Here is a 19,229-nt window from a genome sequence, read left to right on the forward strand (position 1 = left end):
CAGACTGGTCCTGTACTGGTTCATCATTTATAATTTATGAGGAACGGCTAAGGGAGCTGGGCATGTTTAGCCTGGAGAAGAGGAGGTTAAGGGGTGATATGATAGCCATGTTCAAATATATAAAAGGATGTCACATAGAGGAGGGAGAAAGGTTGTTTTCTGCTGCTCCAGAGAAGCGGACACGGAGCAATGGATCCAAACTACAAGAAAGAAGATTCCACCTAAACATTAGGAAGAACTTCCTGACAGTAAGAGCTGTTCAACAGTGGAATTTGCTGCCAAGGAGTGTGGTGGAGTCTCCTACTTTGGAGGTCTTTAAGCAGAGGCTTGACAACCATATGTCAGGAGTGCTCTGATGGTGTTTCCTGCTTGGCAGGGGGTTGGACTCGATGGCCCTTGTGGTCTCTTCCAACTCTGATTCTATGATAATTCAAGCAGATACTTGTGCTGTTATAGTAAGCATAGCATCCAGAAATGAAACACCCATAGATGCCCCACATGCTATTTATTGCCAATACTGTGAAGTCATAACTGCTGAATCTGCCCTTTGGATGTTACGCAAGTAATTATAGATGTTGCTGCACTTTACAGCAGAGCAAAGGGTTGTGATGTTACATATGGAACAAAGGCCAGTACTTTCATTATAATGGTTAAAGGTATAAATCCTGTTTTTATTTTCAGCTGCCTGACAGTAGTCCTCTTTCTATTCTTGGTTGAATCATTTGCATAGAAATTTTTTGTCCCTTCTTTTTTTACTTGATTAAAATACTTACTTATTTAAATTTGATATTAATAACTTAAAGGCTGTTGCCTTGCCTTTTCAACCAAAATTAAAACTTAAGAAAAAGCCAAATCTGAATATTTCAGAATCTTTATAACTTAATACTGGGCAGTTTATTTGGAACACAATTCTGCACAGTTTTACACAATCTAAATTGGGGTACAGCTGAAATTAGTAAAGCATAATAGTAATAATTAGACTCAAGCCACATTTTATTTCAGTGGGATATTTCATTTGTGATTCTGTTCCTGTGAAGCATCTCGCAAGTGATTGCACAATGCACTCTTATACACACACTGAACTTTAATGACACAAACCTTGTGTGAAAACAGCAGGTAAAATGGGTGAGCAGAGGTATAATTTCTCTAGAGTAGTTTCTTACTGTAGACATGTTTTTTGGTGGGCATGGACTTTGATGAACAGCTGTGTCATATGTAGCTGTGTCATAACATTAACCCAGATAAGATTGGGACTGGTAGCTACACTGGACTTGCTGCAGTTCCTCTGCACTACTACCACTTTTTGGAAGAGACATGGGTTCATCTCTGCATTCCTCAGGGAAAATGTTCAGCCATATCTGTGTGGAAAAGAGAGGATAACTCCACTCAGCACTGTAACAAAGCCAAACTAGGGCTGTTAAAATCTCATCCTGAGACTTGTGCTAATTCCACAGAAAGTATTTTTTAAAGTCCAGAAGACTGCAGCCTGTATTCATGGTTTGGGGCATGACATTAGATAGTTGTTGGCACTGTGGGACCTGATGTTTAATTCTGCGAACTGCCCTGAGATCTTTTGATGAAGGGTGGTATATAAATTAAACAAAACAAGCAAACAGTCAGTCTTCTGCAGTGATTGCACCTTTTCTGGGAGATGTGCTGACTTGCATTTGCACGGGCCTAACTTTGGTGCAGACCCCACAGCCAGCACAATTGCTCCTGAGCTGAAGGGGCTCCTAAAACAGTTAAAACCAGTGCTTAAAAAAAAGAGCACACATTAAAATCTTAGAACGTTATTAGAAACCGTGGCACTACTTAAAATTTCAGGACATTTAAAAGGCTGGAGTAAATAATAAATTCACTGAATGTTCCAGAGAGTTGGTTTCAGGGAAGTCTTGGGACACGGGAAGAAGGATTTCAAATATGAGGCACCACCATAAAAATAAAAAGTCCAACTTGTTTAAAAACAAGCTTAACAGTGTTTAACAGTGCTTGTAGTGGGCTCCTTCCCCAAACTGCACCCTTCAGGCTGTGGCGGACCTACAATTTTGGGGCCCCAAAGCCTGAATGGTCATGGGGGGCATCTTCAATGCGGTTCTTCCATGTCAGATCACAGTTAACAAATAATAAATACATTTCAGATTTTGCTTAAAATTGCTCTACTCCACCGTCACAACATCTGTGCTCCTGACTCAAACTTCAGGATTATTGAAATACAACAACAAACCTCAATTTGAGTTGTGTGACTCAAATTGGGTCTACCAGACACACACACACCCCAAAAAAATTGCAGTAAAGCCGCTTCTGGGGGCCCTCGGGGATTAGGGGGCCGTGAAGCTTAAGCTTCATTCATTTCATAGTAGATCCGCCCCTGCCTTCAGGTTTCGATCCCTTTTCCCCTCCCGCGAGCGGAGCAGAGGCGAGCTAAGAAGGCACGTTCTGCCCTCCGGGCGATAGGTGGCGCTGCGGCCGGCCCGTTTCGCCGGAAGCACCTCGACGTGAGGCGGAAGTGCGCAGCGCCGCCGCCGCCGCCGCCGCCATTACACGGTGCCGGAGGGAGAGAGAGGGGGTGAGGGACTTGAGGGTGAGGCTTGGGCCTGTGTCGCGCGCGCGCTCTCTAGGCGGGCCGTTGGGCTTGTGACCGTTGGTCCGGGCCTCCCCCTCCCCTCCCCCTCTCTGCCCCCCCCTCCTCAGTACCGTTGGCTTGTCTTTCTTTTTTCCCCTTTCACCCCCTTCCTTCCTTCCTTTTTTTCTTCGTCTTTCCCTCCCTTTGGGCCGGTCCAGCCTGGACCACGCCGCCCTGGCCACGCCGCCCGGAGCTGCTCCCTTCTCCCACAACTGAGCGGGCGGCTGGCCGGCCAGAATGGAGGACAAGAGCTTCACCAAGGAGCTGGACCAATGGATCGAGCAGCTCAACGAGTGCAAGCAGCTGAGCGAGAGCCAAGTGCGGAGCCTCTGCGAGAAGGTGCGTGGCCGGGGGGGGGCGGGGGGGGGAGGCGGCCCGGATCCTACCGAAATAAAACCCGTATGTTGATCTGAGAGGATCACTAGAGAGAGGAAGGAGTGGGGGGGGGGGAGCTGAAAATGACTCGGGCCAAAGGTTTGGACTTCTCCCTTTGCCAGTAAAACGGGTCCTGGGAAACCAAGGAGACCGTTTTGAGAAGGCTAAAGGTGGAGAGAGTTCTCTGGAAAGGGCTGCCAAGGGTGTGTAAAAGTACCCCCCCCCAAAACACACACACACATTTGCATATAGAAATTAGATTAAGAGCGAAGCTGACAATCGACAAATGAAGCCGGTGGAGTATATCAATGTCATACTTCAAACCTAGGCTTTGCCTTTCTTGGACTGGGGCTGTCTTCGCTCCCTGCGAATTTCTCTCCATCCTCATCATTCTTAGCACTGTTAAGATCTTGGTGCCTGGGGTCTGGTTTGAAATCTTGCTGTGTTCCTGGCAAAGGGCACCGTGGGATTGTAGGGAACGTTACATTTCACTCTCCTCCGTTGCCATTTACTCTTCCCCGCTCGCTCGTGGGGAGATGGAAGTGTTGCGAAGGGTGGGGGCCACAGACAGATGACTGCAACTGTATTGTTGCTTTTTCCCAACAACAACAAAACAAAAACCCACCATGCTCTCAGCACCGGATTTCCTGCAGTAAGAGGTTGCTTTTGCCACTCGTCATTTACACACGCAGAGTATGCGCCCACAGCAGTGGGTTCTGTTATAATCCAGGTATGAGCCACAGTACTGTATCACCCCAAGTACTCAGTGGATGATGCAGTGCTTATGTGGTCACTACATTTTGAATGTATGTATCAGACATTTTTTAGAGCGTTGTGCAAAATAGCACCACTTTGTTAAAGTGCTTTGTCACTTTGAAGAGGAAAAAATGGCTTTATGACACGGTTCTGTATATTCCTTTACCTCCATAGCTGTCAACGTTTCCCTTTTTTAAAGGGAAATTCCCTTATTCCAAATAGGATTCCTCGCAAGAAAAGGGAAAAGTTGACAGCTATGCTTTACCTCCAATGATGGAGTTATCCTCACTGTTTTTGCACACCCTGATCCAGGAAATTTTGGAACATTCTAGTTTCTTTATCCAAACTAGGTTACTTGCTTTTCCTTCCCCATACAAGGCTGAATACAAAGAAGCCTGATTGAATTTGACTTCTTTCAGAAGTTTTGGACAGCTTCCCACGCAGAAGGCTTCTTTCATGGCTCTAGCTAGCCTATGAGAATATAGAGTTAACAGTGTGATCCTATACTTACCTGCTCAATGGGAATTACTCCCAGGCAGGTGTGTATAGGATTGCAGCCTAAACAGTACAAATAATGTTTACATTTTTCTTTTTGTTAGGAAAACAGCTGTACGTGCTTTCCACATATTTCAGTAATGTAAATTCTTGCACTGCTCTGTATAATTGGATACAGAACTACCCCCGGTTTTCAACTAAACATTCAACATCCATTGCACTTAGCATTATGGACGTAGTTGCCCAGCCACCAGGAGTGTGACTTTGAAAGCTATGTAGTTACAGCCAAGAGGGAGCCACAGGAATCCCATAGTTTTTTGCTTATTTCTTGAGTTTTATCATAGTTTATTGGTATGTCTTTTGAAATCAGGATTTTTAAAAATGCAGGGCTGAATGTGTTTATGTAATCAGAAATATGCATAAATTAGTGCAAAAACATTGAAGCAATGGCTCCCAGAAGACCACATTTCTAGCACTTTTCCCACTAAAAATTATACATAAATGAAGGAATTCTATGATTTATGGAATTGAAATGAGATTAATAGTATTTAATCCATTGTAGATCATATAGTTTAACTTCTTAATAATGTTTGCTGCTGGTAGTAATGATAGGTCTGGAAGTGGTGTGCACCTAGGATTATAGTTTTAAGAATATTGATTTTGTTTATCAATACAATTTTTCTTGGAGTTGATAAACACATCCTGAAGTGTCAAGCAAGTGCTTTTTGAATGTTGTAGGGCCTTGCATTTGTTGAAACAGGGGTAGGGGTTTTGGGTTTGGTTGGTGATACTTGCAAACGGGAGATAATAGGTAGTTCCTGAACACCTGGAAAATTCCTAAACGTTATGCCAGTTGTGACTGGTGCCCATTGGGACTCGTAGGGCAGACTTCAGGGAGGCAAACAGTAGGGTGGAGCCATAGCCAGTTACAGGCAGAGCTGGTTGATTCTAATTTTGCCCCCATCCTCTTTCCTGTTGAGTTCAACAAGGAACTCAGTTCAACACTGAGATTAAGGACAGTCACTAGATCTTCTGTTGCAGCAGTTTTTCTTTACATTTGCATAAAAAAACTGAATATAGTCTGTTTTCAAATCTGATTGGTTGTTTTTTTCTCATATTAGGCTAAAGAGATACTTACAAAAGAATCAAATGTTCAGGAAGTACGTTGTCCTGTTACAGTTTGTGGAGATGTCCACGGTCAATTTCATGACCTTATGGAGCTCTTTAGAATTGGCGGGAAATCACCAGACACAAACTATCTCTTCATGGGAGATTATGTTGACAGAGGCTACTACTCAGTGGAAACTGTGACTCTTCTTGTGGCATTAAAGGTAAGGTTTGTAGGTTCTGACTCCTGTGGTTTTAGATTAAAATATGCTTAGTAAACATTTTGCAATGAGATAAGCTCCATGCCACCTGGAGTATAATGGTGATACCAGCTGGTGGATCATTACAACACGTGTTTGTTCTTTATGGCTAGGTGCGCTACCCAGAACGCATTACAATTCTGAGAGGCAATCATGAAAGCAGGCAAATTACACAAGTATATGGCTTCTATGATGAATGTCTACGGAAATACGGAAATGCCAATGTTTGGAAGTATTTCACAGATCTGTTTGACTATCTTCCACTTACAGCTCTAGTTGATGGACAGGTATGATACTATTATTTTTGTGATACTCATAAAAAGCTTGGCTTCAGTAAACCTGGAAACCATTACCAAGAATGATGCAGATGTGTGGAGGGGAAAGGGAACTCCTGACAGCCCAGCATTCCATCCCATATGTGGTTTTGCCTTCTTATTCGGTGGTAATAGTACTGCCCTGTACTAATGACTTAAATTTCATGTCCTTAATTTGAATTGTTAGGTGTAAAATACATATTGTTTATATTTTGCAGATAACACTGTGAGGTGTGAAACATACTTGTGTATGGAGTTCAGAAACTAGTTTAAGAAATGTTGATGCTTTTTGTTGATGTAGAACAAAAAAAAAAGAATTCGCTATTAAGTAAGCTACAGAACTTTTCACTGTGCAAAAAATTGATCGCTTACTGGTGCTATTTGAATTGGAATTTAAAATGAGTTTGGCTTGCGTATAGAAGTGCTTATGTAACAAAAGTTTTATTGGTTGAAGTGACCCTTCACTCTAGAACAAAGGAGCAATTTTAAAAAGTCCTAGGATTTTGATACCCTTTATTTCCCCCCTCTAGATGATGCAGATAGAAGGGGATTGTTGAAATGCTATGATATCAACTATATTCACAGAGGAGGCGGAAATTGTTTTTGTTACTCTTTGCGCTGTATTATGCAGGCTTAGATGTTAATGCATTGTGCTACTAAATTGATTGCTTTTGTGAAACTTGTTTGGGTTTACTGAAAACTATGTGGGTGCTGATATATTGTGATTATTATTAACCATAGTTAATTGAATCAAGGCAGCTTCATAAACTGACTTTTTGTTGACTTGTTTCAACAAACCACTGTTAAGATTAATTATAGGTTGTCCAGATTTAATACAAGCTGCGTTTAGAGCAGAAGCAAAACGTCTAAACTCCTGGCAGCTGAAGAGGGTGGGGGAGGGGGGAACCTTAAGTTTGAGGCTCATTGCAGTTTATTATTGTAACCCTAAACAATGGTTTTAGTGTTACATCTAAAGTGGCCCAATGAAAAACCTGTTTCAGGTGATCACACAAGCTGGTGATTTTAATCTTCGGTAGAAATTTCTGTTCTCCCCTTGTGCAAAAACTGAGAAAGAAAGCAACACACAAGGCTCATTGTCAAGTGCATGTTGCGACAGTAGCATAAGAATTGGTTCTTGGTATCAACAAATACCTCACGTGAATGAAAAATACAACCTCTTGGCAGTGCACATAATAAATTTATTCTGGTTCTTATTCTTCAGATATTTTGTCTCCATGGAGGTCTTTCCCCATCTATAGATACACTGGATCATATTAGAGCTCTTGATCGTCTGCAGGAAGTTCCACATGAGGTAATATCAATGAAAATATATTGTGACTCAGAGTATACATTGAATGGCAAATATATACATTAAATATAGAATAGGGTATGGTATCATATCTTTGAACTGAATCAGGCAAATATAATAGCTAGACAAAAGGGTTGCAACATGCAGTTGATCAGTTAATTGATTAAAAAATGTGTTGGTTGCCTTAATTAGTTTGCAGATCTTTAGCCTTTAAAATTATTGTTCATTCTAGTATTTATAAAAATTGGATGCAGTACTAGTTATGTACCTGAGTAAGTTCTGTCGACCTTTGTGGGCCTTACTTCTGAGTAGACATGTATAAAATTGTACAGTATGAGGCATTCCCTGTTGCATGTGTGTGTGGAAATACCTTTTAAAATTCTGCAAGCTCTGATCAATCTTAAAAACCAAGAGTTTTCTTCTACAGTACTATTTTTTATGTATGAATTTAATTGGATGTGTGAGGGGATGATTAGCTGCTTGTGCTTAAAATTGTGCCCCCTCAGAGTTTGTGCGGCTCCACAAACCTCTGTGTGTGACAGAGCTCCTCAGACATGTCTGCTCTAGTCACTAGTAGAGTCTGACAGTGGCTGCCTGCGGAAGCGTTTCCAGCAAAGAAGCTCCTTAACGGAAACGCGTCTCCTGGACTCACGACGTGGCAGCTTCCGGCGAAGTATGGGTCTCCCTACGGTTGCTTCTGACACCTCCCCGCTGTTTTCGCTGGACGTGTCTCTCACCCCTTTCTCTCCCCTGCTGGTTCCTGCCTTGGTTGCTGCGTCTCGCTCAGCATTACTGAGATCCTCCTCCAGAGACCCCTCGCTCCCCCTGCTGGTCCCTGCTTTAGCTGCTGACTCTCTCCCAGCCTCTGGGAGCCCTACCACCTCCCTTTCCTCTGATGTCAGTTCCCTGACATCCACCTCCCCTCCAGGGCCCCCTTCCCCCCCGCCCCTACTCTCTCCTCTGGGCGGTGAGGAGCTAAAACCCCGAAAAGAATCCTCTTCATCTTCAGACGTCTCGAACATTTCCCTCCATCGGTCTTCGTTCCGGCTCGCTGAATCCTCCTCCGCCTCGGAATCAGAGAACCCCTCCAACTCTTCTTCTTCGTCGGTGGTGGCGAAGTATTCCCTCCGGAACCTCGCCACTGGCTGAGGTTTACGAGGGAATCTCTGATGAAAAGTTTCTATCAAAACCTCGTCATCTACATCCTCTGCCATGACCCAGGTGTTTTCCGACTCCGGCTCCCCTTCCCACATTACCAAATACTCTACTTGATCTCCCTTCCACCTGGAATCGAGAATCTCCGCTACATGGTAGCTGTGTTCTTTTTCCTCCATAGCTGGTCCCCTATTGACCCTCCCTTCTCTGTCCCCTTTATACGGTGACAGCAACGACCTGTGGAACACTGGGTGCAGCTTCATGTGGTTCGGTAACCGGAGTCTGAAAGCCACTGGGTTGACCTGCTGCGTGACTTCAAATGGGCCCAGCCTTTTGGGTCTTAACTTCTTACAACCCCCTTTGAATGGTAACCCTTGGGTGGACAGCCACACCTGGTCCCCCACCCTAATGCTTTCCCCTTCCCTTCTGGTTTTGTCTGCCTGCCTCTTATATTCCTCCTTAGCCCTGTTTAAGTTGAGTTGGAGCTGGCGATGGATCGCTTCCATTTCTTCAACGAACTGTTCTGCAGCTGGAACGCTCCAGTTCTCCCCTTCCCCCCCTGGGAAGGCTCGGGGATGACACCCGTGATTAGCCAAACAGGGGCTCATCCCCGTGGACACGTTCTCTGCATTGTTGTAGGCAAATTCTGCCAACGCCAGCTTCTCCACCCAATCATTCTCTCTGTCATTCACATAACACCTCAAATATTGCTGGAGGACACCATTAGCTCTTTCCGCCTGCCCGTTGGTTTCTGGATGACGGGCAGTTGAGAAATTCACCTCTACATGCAATAAGCTCATGAGCTTCCTCCAGAACCTGGAAGTAAATTGTTTCCCTCGGTCAGAAACCACCCTCAAGGGGGCGCCATGCAGCCTAAACACATGTTCCACAAACAATTTAGCGGTTTCTTCCGCTGTGACCGCATGTGAGCCGGCTATAAAGTGGGCCATCTTGGTTAACAGGTCTACCACAACCATGATGGCTGTTTTCCCTCTGGACCTTGGCAGATCAGTCATGAAATCTATTGCCACTGCCTCCCATGGTCTTTCCGGCGTGGGTAGTGGTTCTAATAAACCTGCCGGTGCCCGCCTCTCCCCCTTGGCTCGTTGGCATTGGTCACACCCTCTCACATACTCCCGCACATCTTCCCTGACCTTGGGCCACCAGAATTCCCTGGTAACCAGCCACATGGTTTTGTGTTGCCCAAAATGCCCTGCTGTGGGGCTATTGTGCAGTTGCTTGAGTACCTTTTCCCTCAATTCCCCTTCAGGTATATATAACGCTCCCTTGTAGTACAACGCCCCGTTTCTCTCCTCAAAACCCCCGGGTTTGTCTCCCTCCCTCCTGAGACCCCTGAGTTTGTCCTGGGCGTATTCATCCTGCACCGTTCCCTCTACCAGTTCCCTTTGCCCCACCAATGCCGCCCCACACACCCAGCGGTCCTCTGGAATGACATGGGTCTCTTCGGGTGCTCCCTCCCCCTCCAAATATTCAGGTTTGCGTGAGAGAGCGTCCGCCCTAACGTTCTCTGGGCCTGGCACGTAACAAATCTCAAAGTTAAATTTGGAGAACTCCTGGGCCCATCTCAACTGCCGTTGGTTGAGCACTCGCGCAGTTCTCCAATACTCTAGATTCTTATGGTCCGTGCACACTTGCACCTTATGTTGTGCACCAATTAGCAGGTGCCTCCATCTCCGGAAAGCCTCATGAATCGCAAGAAGTTCCCGGTCGTACACCGTGTAGTTCCTCTCGGATTTGTTCAGCTTTCGCGAAAAGAAGGCACACGGTCGCCACTCTGACTCCTCCTTCCCCGGCTGCAGAAGAAGCACCGCCCCTATGGCTCTGTCAGATGCGTCTGTTTCGACCCTCAGCTTTTTTTGTAAATCCACATGCAGAAGTTGTTCATCAGAGGCGAAGGCCCTTTTCAGTTCCTCAAACGCTCGCTCCGCCTCCGCCGTCCAAACAAACTTCTTTTTACTGCTGAGACAGTCCGTGATGGGCGCCGTCAGGTGGGCGAAGTTTCGGATGAACTTACGATAAAAGTTTCCAAACCCTAGGAACCTCTGCACATCCTTCTTGGTTTTGGGTGTTTTCCATTCCAGCACTGCTTGAACCTTGCCGGGGTCCATGGCCAACCCCTTGTCTGACAAGCGGTACCCCAGGAATTCCACCTCCTTGGTATGAAACTGACACTTCTCCAGTTTCACCCACAGCCTGTTGGCTTGCAGCCTGCCCAACACTTCTCTGACGTCTCTCACATGTTGCTCCTCATTCTCCGAATACACCAACACATCATCTAGGAAGGCCACGCAATTCTTGTAGAGCAAAGGCCCCAGTACGTGGTTCATGAAAGATTGAAAACACGCGGAGCCTGTTTGTAATCCAAAAGGCATCACGAGGTATTCAAATGCCCCCAAAGGGGTGAACATGGTGGTTTTCCATTCATCCCCTTTCCTTATACGTATCAGGTTGTACGCCCCCCTTAGGTCCAGCTTTGTAAAAATCTTTCCCTTCCGCACCCTGGTCAAAATATCATCAATCCTGGGCATAGGAAAAGCCGCCGGCTCTGTCACTGCATTTAACCGCCTGAAATCACATACAAGTCTCGGCTTGTCCGTGTGCTTTTTATCCACAAAAAACACTGGGCTACCCCCCGCTGCCTTGGACTCTCTGATGAAGCCTCTCTTCAGGTTCTTGTCAATGAACTCTCGCAACTCCTGCATTTCCCTGTCTGACATGGCATACAACTTGCCTACAGGAAGCTGTGCTCCAGGGAGTAAATTGATCTGGCAATCAAAGGGCCTATGCGGGGGTAGTTGGTCAGCTTCCTTCTCGCTGAACACGTCGCTGAGATCTGCATACTGTGGTGGCACCTTCACCTTCTCCATTACTTCAGTCCCTGCTAGGGTGGCTTGGGCCCCTGCTGAACCCTTTTCCCCCCTGCAGTGTTCTAAGCAATGTGCTGAACCGAAGGAAACCACTCTTTGATGCCAGCCCACCAGCGGATCATGTAGGGCTAGCCAGCTCATTCCCAAAATAATGGGAGCGCCTCCCAAGGTGGCCACATTAAACGCTATCAGTTCTGTGTGCCTTGCCACCCTCATTATCATTGGGACGGTCTGCAAGCTGACTCCTCCTCCCAACAGTTCCCTGCCATCGATCGTGGTCACCTGCAGGGGGTTGCTTAAAGGGATCGTCTGTATCTGGTGTTCAGCAGCAAACTCCTTGCTCATAAAATTGCAGGAGCTGCCTGAGTCCAACAGCGCCTTTATTTTTAGGGGGTGTCCATTTTGCAGCTCTAGCGACACTTCAATCACTAGAGCAGGTCGAGGAGCTTCTGGCACGGGCACTTTCACTGCTCTTTGGCCTGGCTGCAGTGCCCTGACGGTGGCAACCAGGCGTTGGCTTTTACCTGCTCCGTTTCTCCCTGCTCTCCCCCCTCAACAGCTCCCACCATCCCTTGCCATTCCTTCCTCTGGGGGCAGACTCTGGCAAAGTGGCCTGGCTGTTGGCAGAGATAGCATTTCCGGGCTCCTTTTCCCTCCTTCTTAGCCCCCTCACTGGGCTTTGAAACTGCGCGCGCGCGCGCTGTTCCGATTTCCATCGGCTCTGCCGGCGGGAAAGCTGGCTCAGGAATGTCTGGAATGCGGAACTCCTTCCAACGTTCCCCTCTCCCTTCCCGCCTCTCCAAGGCTCTTGCCTCCTGGCGCGCTCCAATGGTCAGCGCAGATTTGGTCAGCTGATCCATAGACACCGCCCTGGGGCTCCGGGACAGCTCGTCTTTCACAGCCGAAGAAAGACCTTCTTCAAATAGCATCTGAATGGGTGCCGCCGATAAATCCCACCCCAATCTGTGAATCAGCATGGTAAATTCAGTCCAGTACTCACGGACCGATCGGCTTCCCTGCTTGCAAGCCATTAGCTGTCTGCGCACCACCCCTTCCTCAATATCGCTGGAAAACATGATATCCATTGCACGAAAGAACTTCATAGTGTCCTTTAGGATATCATTGTGCGTTGCCATCAGGGGTCGAACCCAGTCTCGCGCCCCCTTCTCAAGATGCCCAATTACGAAAGCAACTCGCGATTCCTCATCAGGGAACTCATCAAACTGCACATTAAGGGCATATTGCATCTCTGTCCTAAAGGCATGGTAATCCTTGGGGTCCCCCCCAAACTTCTGCACCAATCCTGGTACCTTTCTGGGGAACTGAGTGGTTCTCCCCTTCTTGTCTGCATCCTGAGCCCTTCTCTCCTCGAGCCTCGCCGTCTGCAGCGCAAGTTGGACCTCCAAAGCTTGATACCTTTCTTCCAAGCTTGGACCAGCTCCAACCCCTGCCTCTCCGGTTCCGGCTGGGTTGCTCATGATGCTTTCTCCTGCACAGGCAGCGTACAAAGACTGTCAGACTGCTGTGAGGGGATGATTAGCTGCTTGTGCTTAAAATTGTGCCCCCTCAGAGTTTGTGCGGCTCCACAAACCTCTGTGTGTGACAGAGCTCCTCAGACATGTCTGCTCTAGTCACTCGTAGAGTCTGACAGTGGCTGCCTGCGGAAGCGCTTCCAGCAAAGAAGCTCCTTAACGGAAACGCGTCTCCTGGACTCACGACGTGGCAGCTTCCGGCGAAGTATGGGTCTCCCTACGGTTGCTTCTGACACCTCCCCGCTGTTTTCGCTGGACGTGTCTCTCACCCCTTCCTCTCCCCTGCTGGTTCCTGCCTTGGCTGCTGCGTCTCTCTCAGCATTCCTGAGATCCTCCTCCAGAGACCCCTCGCTCCCCCTGCTGGTCCCTGCTTTAGCTGCTGACTCTGTCCCAGCCTCTGGGAGCCCTACCACCTCCCTTTCCTCTGATGTCAGTTCCCTGACAGGATGGCTAGAAAATGAACAGACCAGAACTTCTACTTTATAGTTTACCATAATAGGGTCTGTAAGAACAAAACGTCTGCACAACTTGGGTGTCATATCAAGCCCTGAATTGGTGGTATAGATACTTTGTTCCAATGATATTTTTTCAGCTCATCTCATGGTGGGTGACAATATTTAAAATGATAATAACACATCTAGTTACTTAAATGAAAGCAGGTAAAAATGGGGAATTACATTTCACAGTGTGAAATGTAGCAGTGGGCTAATATTCATAAATGCCCAGCCTAGTGTTGGAATGTCAAAAGCATTGGGGCCTGATTTATTTCCAGGAGGAAGGCATTTCATAGTCAGGATGCCACCACAGAAAAGGCCATGGACCACATATCTGCAGTACATCTTGACACAGATGTTTCTCAAATGGTTTATTATGTGCACTCATGGCAGTGATACATGACTCATTCATTTGCACTGGATTTTAGTCAACACAGAATGCACTTGGATAACAACAGTTCCGTAGCAACTGGAGTTGGTCTCCTGTAACTTTACAAAGTGGCTAGTACATTGCTACAGCTGAAATATGTTTTAAAAGAGCAAGACTAGCTTTTTGAGGAGGTTGAGAATGTGTAGATAATAGTAATAATAAATTTTTATTTATATCCCGCCCTCCCCAGCCGAAGCCGGGCTCAGAGCAGCTAACAACAGTAAAATAATACAACATTCTAAAATCAATTCATTATAAAATCAGTTTAAATCAAATTAATGGCAACCATTGGGCTAGAGTTCTGTGAGGATTACCAGAGGAGGGGGTCAGGCTGTGGCTTGGCCAAAGGCCTGGGGGAACAGCTCTGTCTTGCAGGCCCTGCGGAAAGATGTCAAGTCCCGCAGGGCCCTAGTCTCTTGTGACAGAGCGTTCCACCAGATCGGAGCCATAGCCGAAAAAGCCCTGGCTCTGGTTGAGATCTTCTCTAGAAGTTTATAGTTTGCTCCCCCTTTCCTAAAAGCACTTTGCATCAGGATTTAGCATCCGCATTCCAACATACGTAGGAAGCACAAGGATCCAGTCCCCAGCATCTCAGGCACACCCGGCTTTCTCAAGTTAAACGGGGAAATCTCAGTGAGAATTCTAAACGTGCTTGACTAAGTGAGGATAGAAGCTCATTCAGACCTTAGTGGGGGTGGGTGTAGACAGAGTCATGCAGGGACCTTGGCAGACATGATGCCTGAATAGGGCTATTGTCTTGTATAAATAGAATTATTCTGGGCATTTGTAAATAATAATTTGGATGTCCATACATGAGTTGAAAACTGTGGTGTTAATTACTTTAGAAAGTTGAGATTATGCCTGTAACCTGGCTTTGAAAGTTTACCGCATGCCGGTGCACACACTTGGTTTATAATGCTTTACTATAATCAGTGCATAAAATTTCTGTAGCTCTGTTTTGTTTGAGCTGCAAGGTAGATCATGGCTCCTTTCTTCTGTTTGCACCACAATGACTATGTAGTTTAAGAGAGACACAGACGTGCATCTACAGTGCTATATAGTTAGAAGGTACATTTTAAACTGATGCTGATGTCATGCAAAGTTTGCTAGATGAGTCAGTTCTGAGATTATGCATAGCTTTCACATTGGAAGGGTGTAGACCCTTTAACGAAAACATTTCGTTTGTGTGCTTGAAGCTGGAATTATGCCTAGGTACTTTACATGCAAGAGCTGATCTTGCAGGATCCTGGCATCCCTCAGCTGTTCTTTTGGATTCTCCTTTGTTTAGCTGTCATCTGGTTTCCGTTCTTCCTTTTGGGAATTGCATTAGTTTTTCTCAGTGCCTTTACTGCCTCTGGTCCTTTCAACCTAGTTTTCATTTCAACCGAAATTACACTTTTTCTTTACCAATTTTCTCTCTAAACAGCACTGTGGCTTTTCTGTTCAACTTGATCTTTTGCCAGATACATGCGCAATAGTTCACATACTGGTGATGTTCAATTATATTTTCCTGTTTTTTCCTAGTATGCTTTTTTCTATTTATTGACTTATTTTTTTATCCTGCTTTTAGTTCTTCTGCTCCATCTGTGTTTGATTGTTGCTGGTATTAACTTTTCTTTTTGGCTTGGAACGTATTTTGTTTTGATGCTTTTACTTCATACACCTCTTTGTTTGCCAAACTCATCTGCTAAGTTTCTCATCACTTTTACAGGGGGGTTGGGTGATTTTTTTTCCTATTGATACTGTTCACTTCTCTGATTTTCACACTTGTTTTCTCTAGATAGGTTTCATTTTCAAATTCCTGAAGACTGTAAGAAACAACTTTTCCTATTTCTCTGTAAAATGTTTTTATTGTAGAGAATATGCAGTATACTTAAGAGATCCAGGAGTTTAACACTTTTTAGATTACCTTTTGCAATATTTCCCTCCTTATGTAACATACTGTACCATTTTCTTTGAACAGGGCCCAATGTGTGATCTGTTATGGTCAGATCCAGATGATCGTGGTGGCTGGGGGATTTCTCCACGTGGTGCTGGCTATACATTTGGTCAAGATATCTCTGAAACATTTAACCATGCCAATGGGCTTACATTGGTGTCTCGTGCTCACCAACTTGTAATGGAGGTATAATTTCTCTGTTGCACCTAGCCGCCTAAGGCTTAAAAATGAAAGTGTGTCTTTTTTGGAAAGAAGGTTGTATAGTCTCAGCATCTTGAATTTTTATGCTATGTAGTAGGCACCAAAAATGTTCTGTATCTTAGAAGGTGTAAATTAGTATAATATTCATCAAGAATTATCAGAACAATATTCAGAGTAAATAAAAATGTTTACACGTGTCACAAATATATGGTTCAGTTAACTTTATTTGCCAGTGTGCCAGTTAATCCTGTAATATTAATGTCTCTGTGACTGATTTTAGTTTATACTAAATTAATTTTAAGGGGACATTTCAAGTGAGCATCCCACATTTTCCAATTTGCTAGTGGATAGGGTTTGATAATTCGCCACGAGTTACAGAGAATGTTTAAAGATGTAAAAATTGGTGTTTGCATTTGAACATAATTAGTATTCATTGAGATAGTGCAAAGCATGTTTGCTCTGACTCTGAAATAGTTTGTTTTGTACCAGTGAAAATATATAAAGCAAGGTAGGATGCATTCCTAAGGGGATGGGGAGGGCGAGTCAAAGATGGCCCTGCTGGGCTTGTGCCAGCACTGTGAAAGGGAGGACAAAGGAGCAGTCTTATGCTACTCCGTCCTTTTCTTTTTATTTAAACTATTTCCCTACCATTGGGACCAATGCAAGGGAGATAGAAAGGAATAGTTTTCAGCTCCTGGGCTGTAGTTTTGTCCCTGGTGTGGGACTTGTCAGGGTACTGGGAAGGATTAGATCAAAGTATTTTGGCCTACCCCCAGCATGTCTCTTTATCACCTCTGATCAGGGTAGAGCAAAAGTTGTGGAAGTTTCAGCTATGCGGAAGGGGAATTTAGCATCAGAGCTTGCTTTCTGCTGCCAGAGAAGGGAATTAGCTGCTTCCTGTGACCCCTGGATCTCCCTCCTCAGGGTCATGGGATTACTGGCCTTACACCTTTTAATCTAGTTACACCTTCTTAAGAAGAAATTGGTTGACACTTTTCACTGAAAGCATTTTCTTCCCCCCACTGCAGGGTTACAACTGGTGTCATGATCGGAATGTGGTCACCATTTTCAGTGCACCCAATTACTGTTATCGTTGTGGGAACCAGGCTGCTATCATGGAACTAGATGACACTTTAAAATATTCCTTGTAAGAAACATGAGCTTGTTTTAACAATGGGGGTGGGGTTGCAAGGGGTAAAGTTCTCTGGCTTGTGTTAAGTGTTGATGAATTCTATAGAGTACACCACTTTTGCAGTATGAACTCTAAAGAATATCTCATGGGCCTAGTTTAGCTATGCTGGAAGCCTAGTTATGGTTTAGCACAAATGTGTGGACTCGTGGAGAGAAGATTGCAGCCACTTTGCTCCTTTCCATTTGTTTTGCTGCTGCACTGAGCGGGACAAAGCTTGGTTCATCATGTTGTCGAAATCTGGGCTCGGGGATTAGCTCAACTGGACAAGCCATAACCCATAGTGCAAACTTTGGTTACAGCTTGTGGTCAGGCCTCAGAGATCTAAACCACAAGCCTGAGTTTGGGTGACGTGAAGTTATGGCTTAGTTCAGTAGCAGGCCGGGGCAGGGGGTGGACTGCTCACATTCCAAGGCTTAGTGTGATGTGCAAACTAGGCCTTAATGTTCAGAAAATGATAGCTAAAACATAAGTAATATTTTTGAAACTGTATGTTAAAGAATACTGCATTTGTTTTTAACATCAACTCAAGTTGAATTGCTACCTCGTCTAATCAAGGAATAGGACACATTAATTTGGGAATTACACCACAAAATAGTCACCTTCAATGTAGGGACAGAATTTTAAACAAATCATGATTAAAACACTGCTAAATGAGTCCATTTTTATTTCATTGGAACTTTTCCCGCTCAAGCCCTAATAGAGAGTGAAAGTATGGGAAATGATGACTGAAATATTGATAACGTTTGTTGCAGATAATAAAAATACAATTTCCCTTTTTTGATTCAGTGTCGCATAACATTTAGTGAAATATGGGTAATTGTCTACCATAGTCAAGCAAGCACAAACATTGTCCTTGAAATCCTAAACCCTTGTCTGAAATATAATTTTCAGTTTTGGCAAACCTGAATGATCTTTATCGGCCTGGCATTCTGCAATAAAATAGCTTAAGAATGGAACTTGTGGAAATGAGAGTGGGGAGAGGACAGGTATGGGATTTAATTAACAAAAATGCAGCAGTTAATGCAACAAAGCACTTAATCAGCCTTTTCCTTTTAACAGCCTTCAATTTGATCCAGCGCCTCGCCGTGGAGAGCCTCATGTTACTCGGCGTACCCCTGACTACTTCCTATAAACATCTCTTCCTCAGCCTGACCTTGATCAGTAGTAGTACACCTGGCAATTTTTGAAAAGCAACAATTTGTGATAAGTTGAGGTCTGTCTCAGCGTAAAGCCTCTTCATGGACCAAACTGTGCCATAATGAGGATGACGAGCTTTTGAGCACAACTTCAGATGGACTTCAACGCACTAATCAATCCTTTATCAGCCAGTCCAACAGCCAGTTTGCCTGCTGTAACTATAGTAATTGTTTTCTTCTGGACTATTCAAAGAGGAAAGGTAACTAACAAACTCATCTCCCTGTCATGCTTACTTGTAAATTTTAGTTGTAGTGTTTAACTGGCATGTATTAACATTTTGAAGTTTAAGAAAAATGCACAAACTAACTTCCTTCTTACGCCTATCGCCCTCTATTTTATTGACATAAGTAACTTAACTGCAGAAGAAAGTTCCTCTTGGGAGTATGTTGTCATAAGCTTTCCCTCCATTTAAGCTAGATTACTGTTCTGTGTTGATCCTACCTTTTTTCTGTATATTTGTCAAAGTGCTTGCGTCTTATTTGATGTATTTGAGCAAATAAACTTGCAGATCATTACTCCAATCAGATGGGTACACTGAAATGAAATAATTTCTCTTTCTCATTCATTATAGGGGATTTATCAGTTGTTGGAATACTGCTTCTTGGCATTAAATATCTGGCAGCTAAACATGTAGGACCAGGGCCACAAACATAGCATGAGACTGTTTGCACTCACTCTTCCTTTCATAGTAGTATAAAGGTAATAGCTAATAGTTTTCTAGTTTATATCATTACTTCATGCTAACTAGTATCTGCAACTAAATATTTAGAACTCACATTTTGATATGCTGCATAAGACAGTGGCTATATCCCTCATAATGAAGTAAAATGTTAACTTGTTCTGTTTACGTAAAATTATATTAGCTCAAATTCACATTCCAGATTTAACTTAACAAAGTGTGGGTGAAGACACTGCCTATTTTTCCTTATAGCTGTTACCTTTTATAAACTTAGTTCTTTTGC

At 44.5% G+C, this 19,229-nt stretch overlaps 1 protein-coding gene across 1 annotated transcript; it reads left to right on the forward strand.

The window, feature by feature from the left end:
• The first annotated feature begins 2,539 nt into the window (after nt 1-2,539).
• On the forward strand, nt 2,540-18,788 carry PPP2CB (protein phosphatase 2 catalytic subunit beta). Its single transcript, XM_082205157.1, has 7 exons — nt 2,540-2,962; nt 5,371-5,580; nt 5,730-5,903; nt 7,153-7,242; nt 15,702-15,863; nt 16,907-17,025; nt 18,130-18,788. Exons 1-7 carry the CDS (start codon nt 2,861-2,863, stop codon nt 18,200-18,202), a joined length of 930 nt encoding a protein of 309 aa, XP_082061283.1. The 5' UTR covers nt 2,540-2,860; the 3' UTR covers nt 18,203-18,788.
• Nucleotides 18,789-19,229: the final 441 nt, after the last annotated feature.

This window comes from Podarcis vaucheri, assembly GCF_965113315.1.
Source record: "Podarcis vaucheri genome assembly, chromosome: 17".
Lineage (NCBI taxonomy): Eukaryota > Metazoa > Chordata > Lepidosauria > Squamata > Lacertidae > Podarcis > Podarcis vaucheri.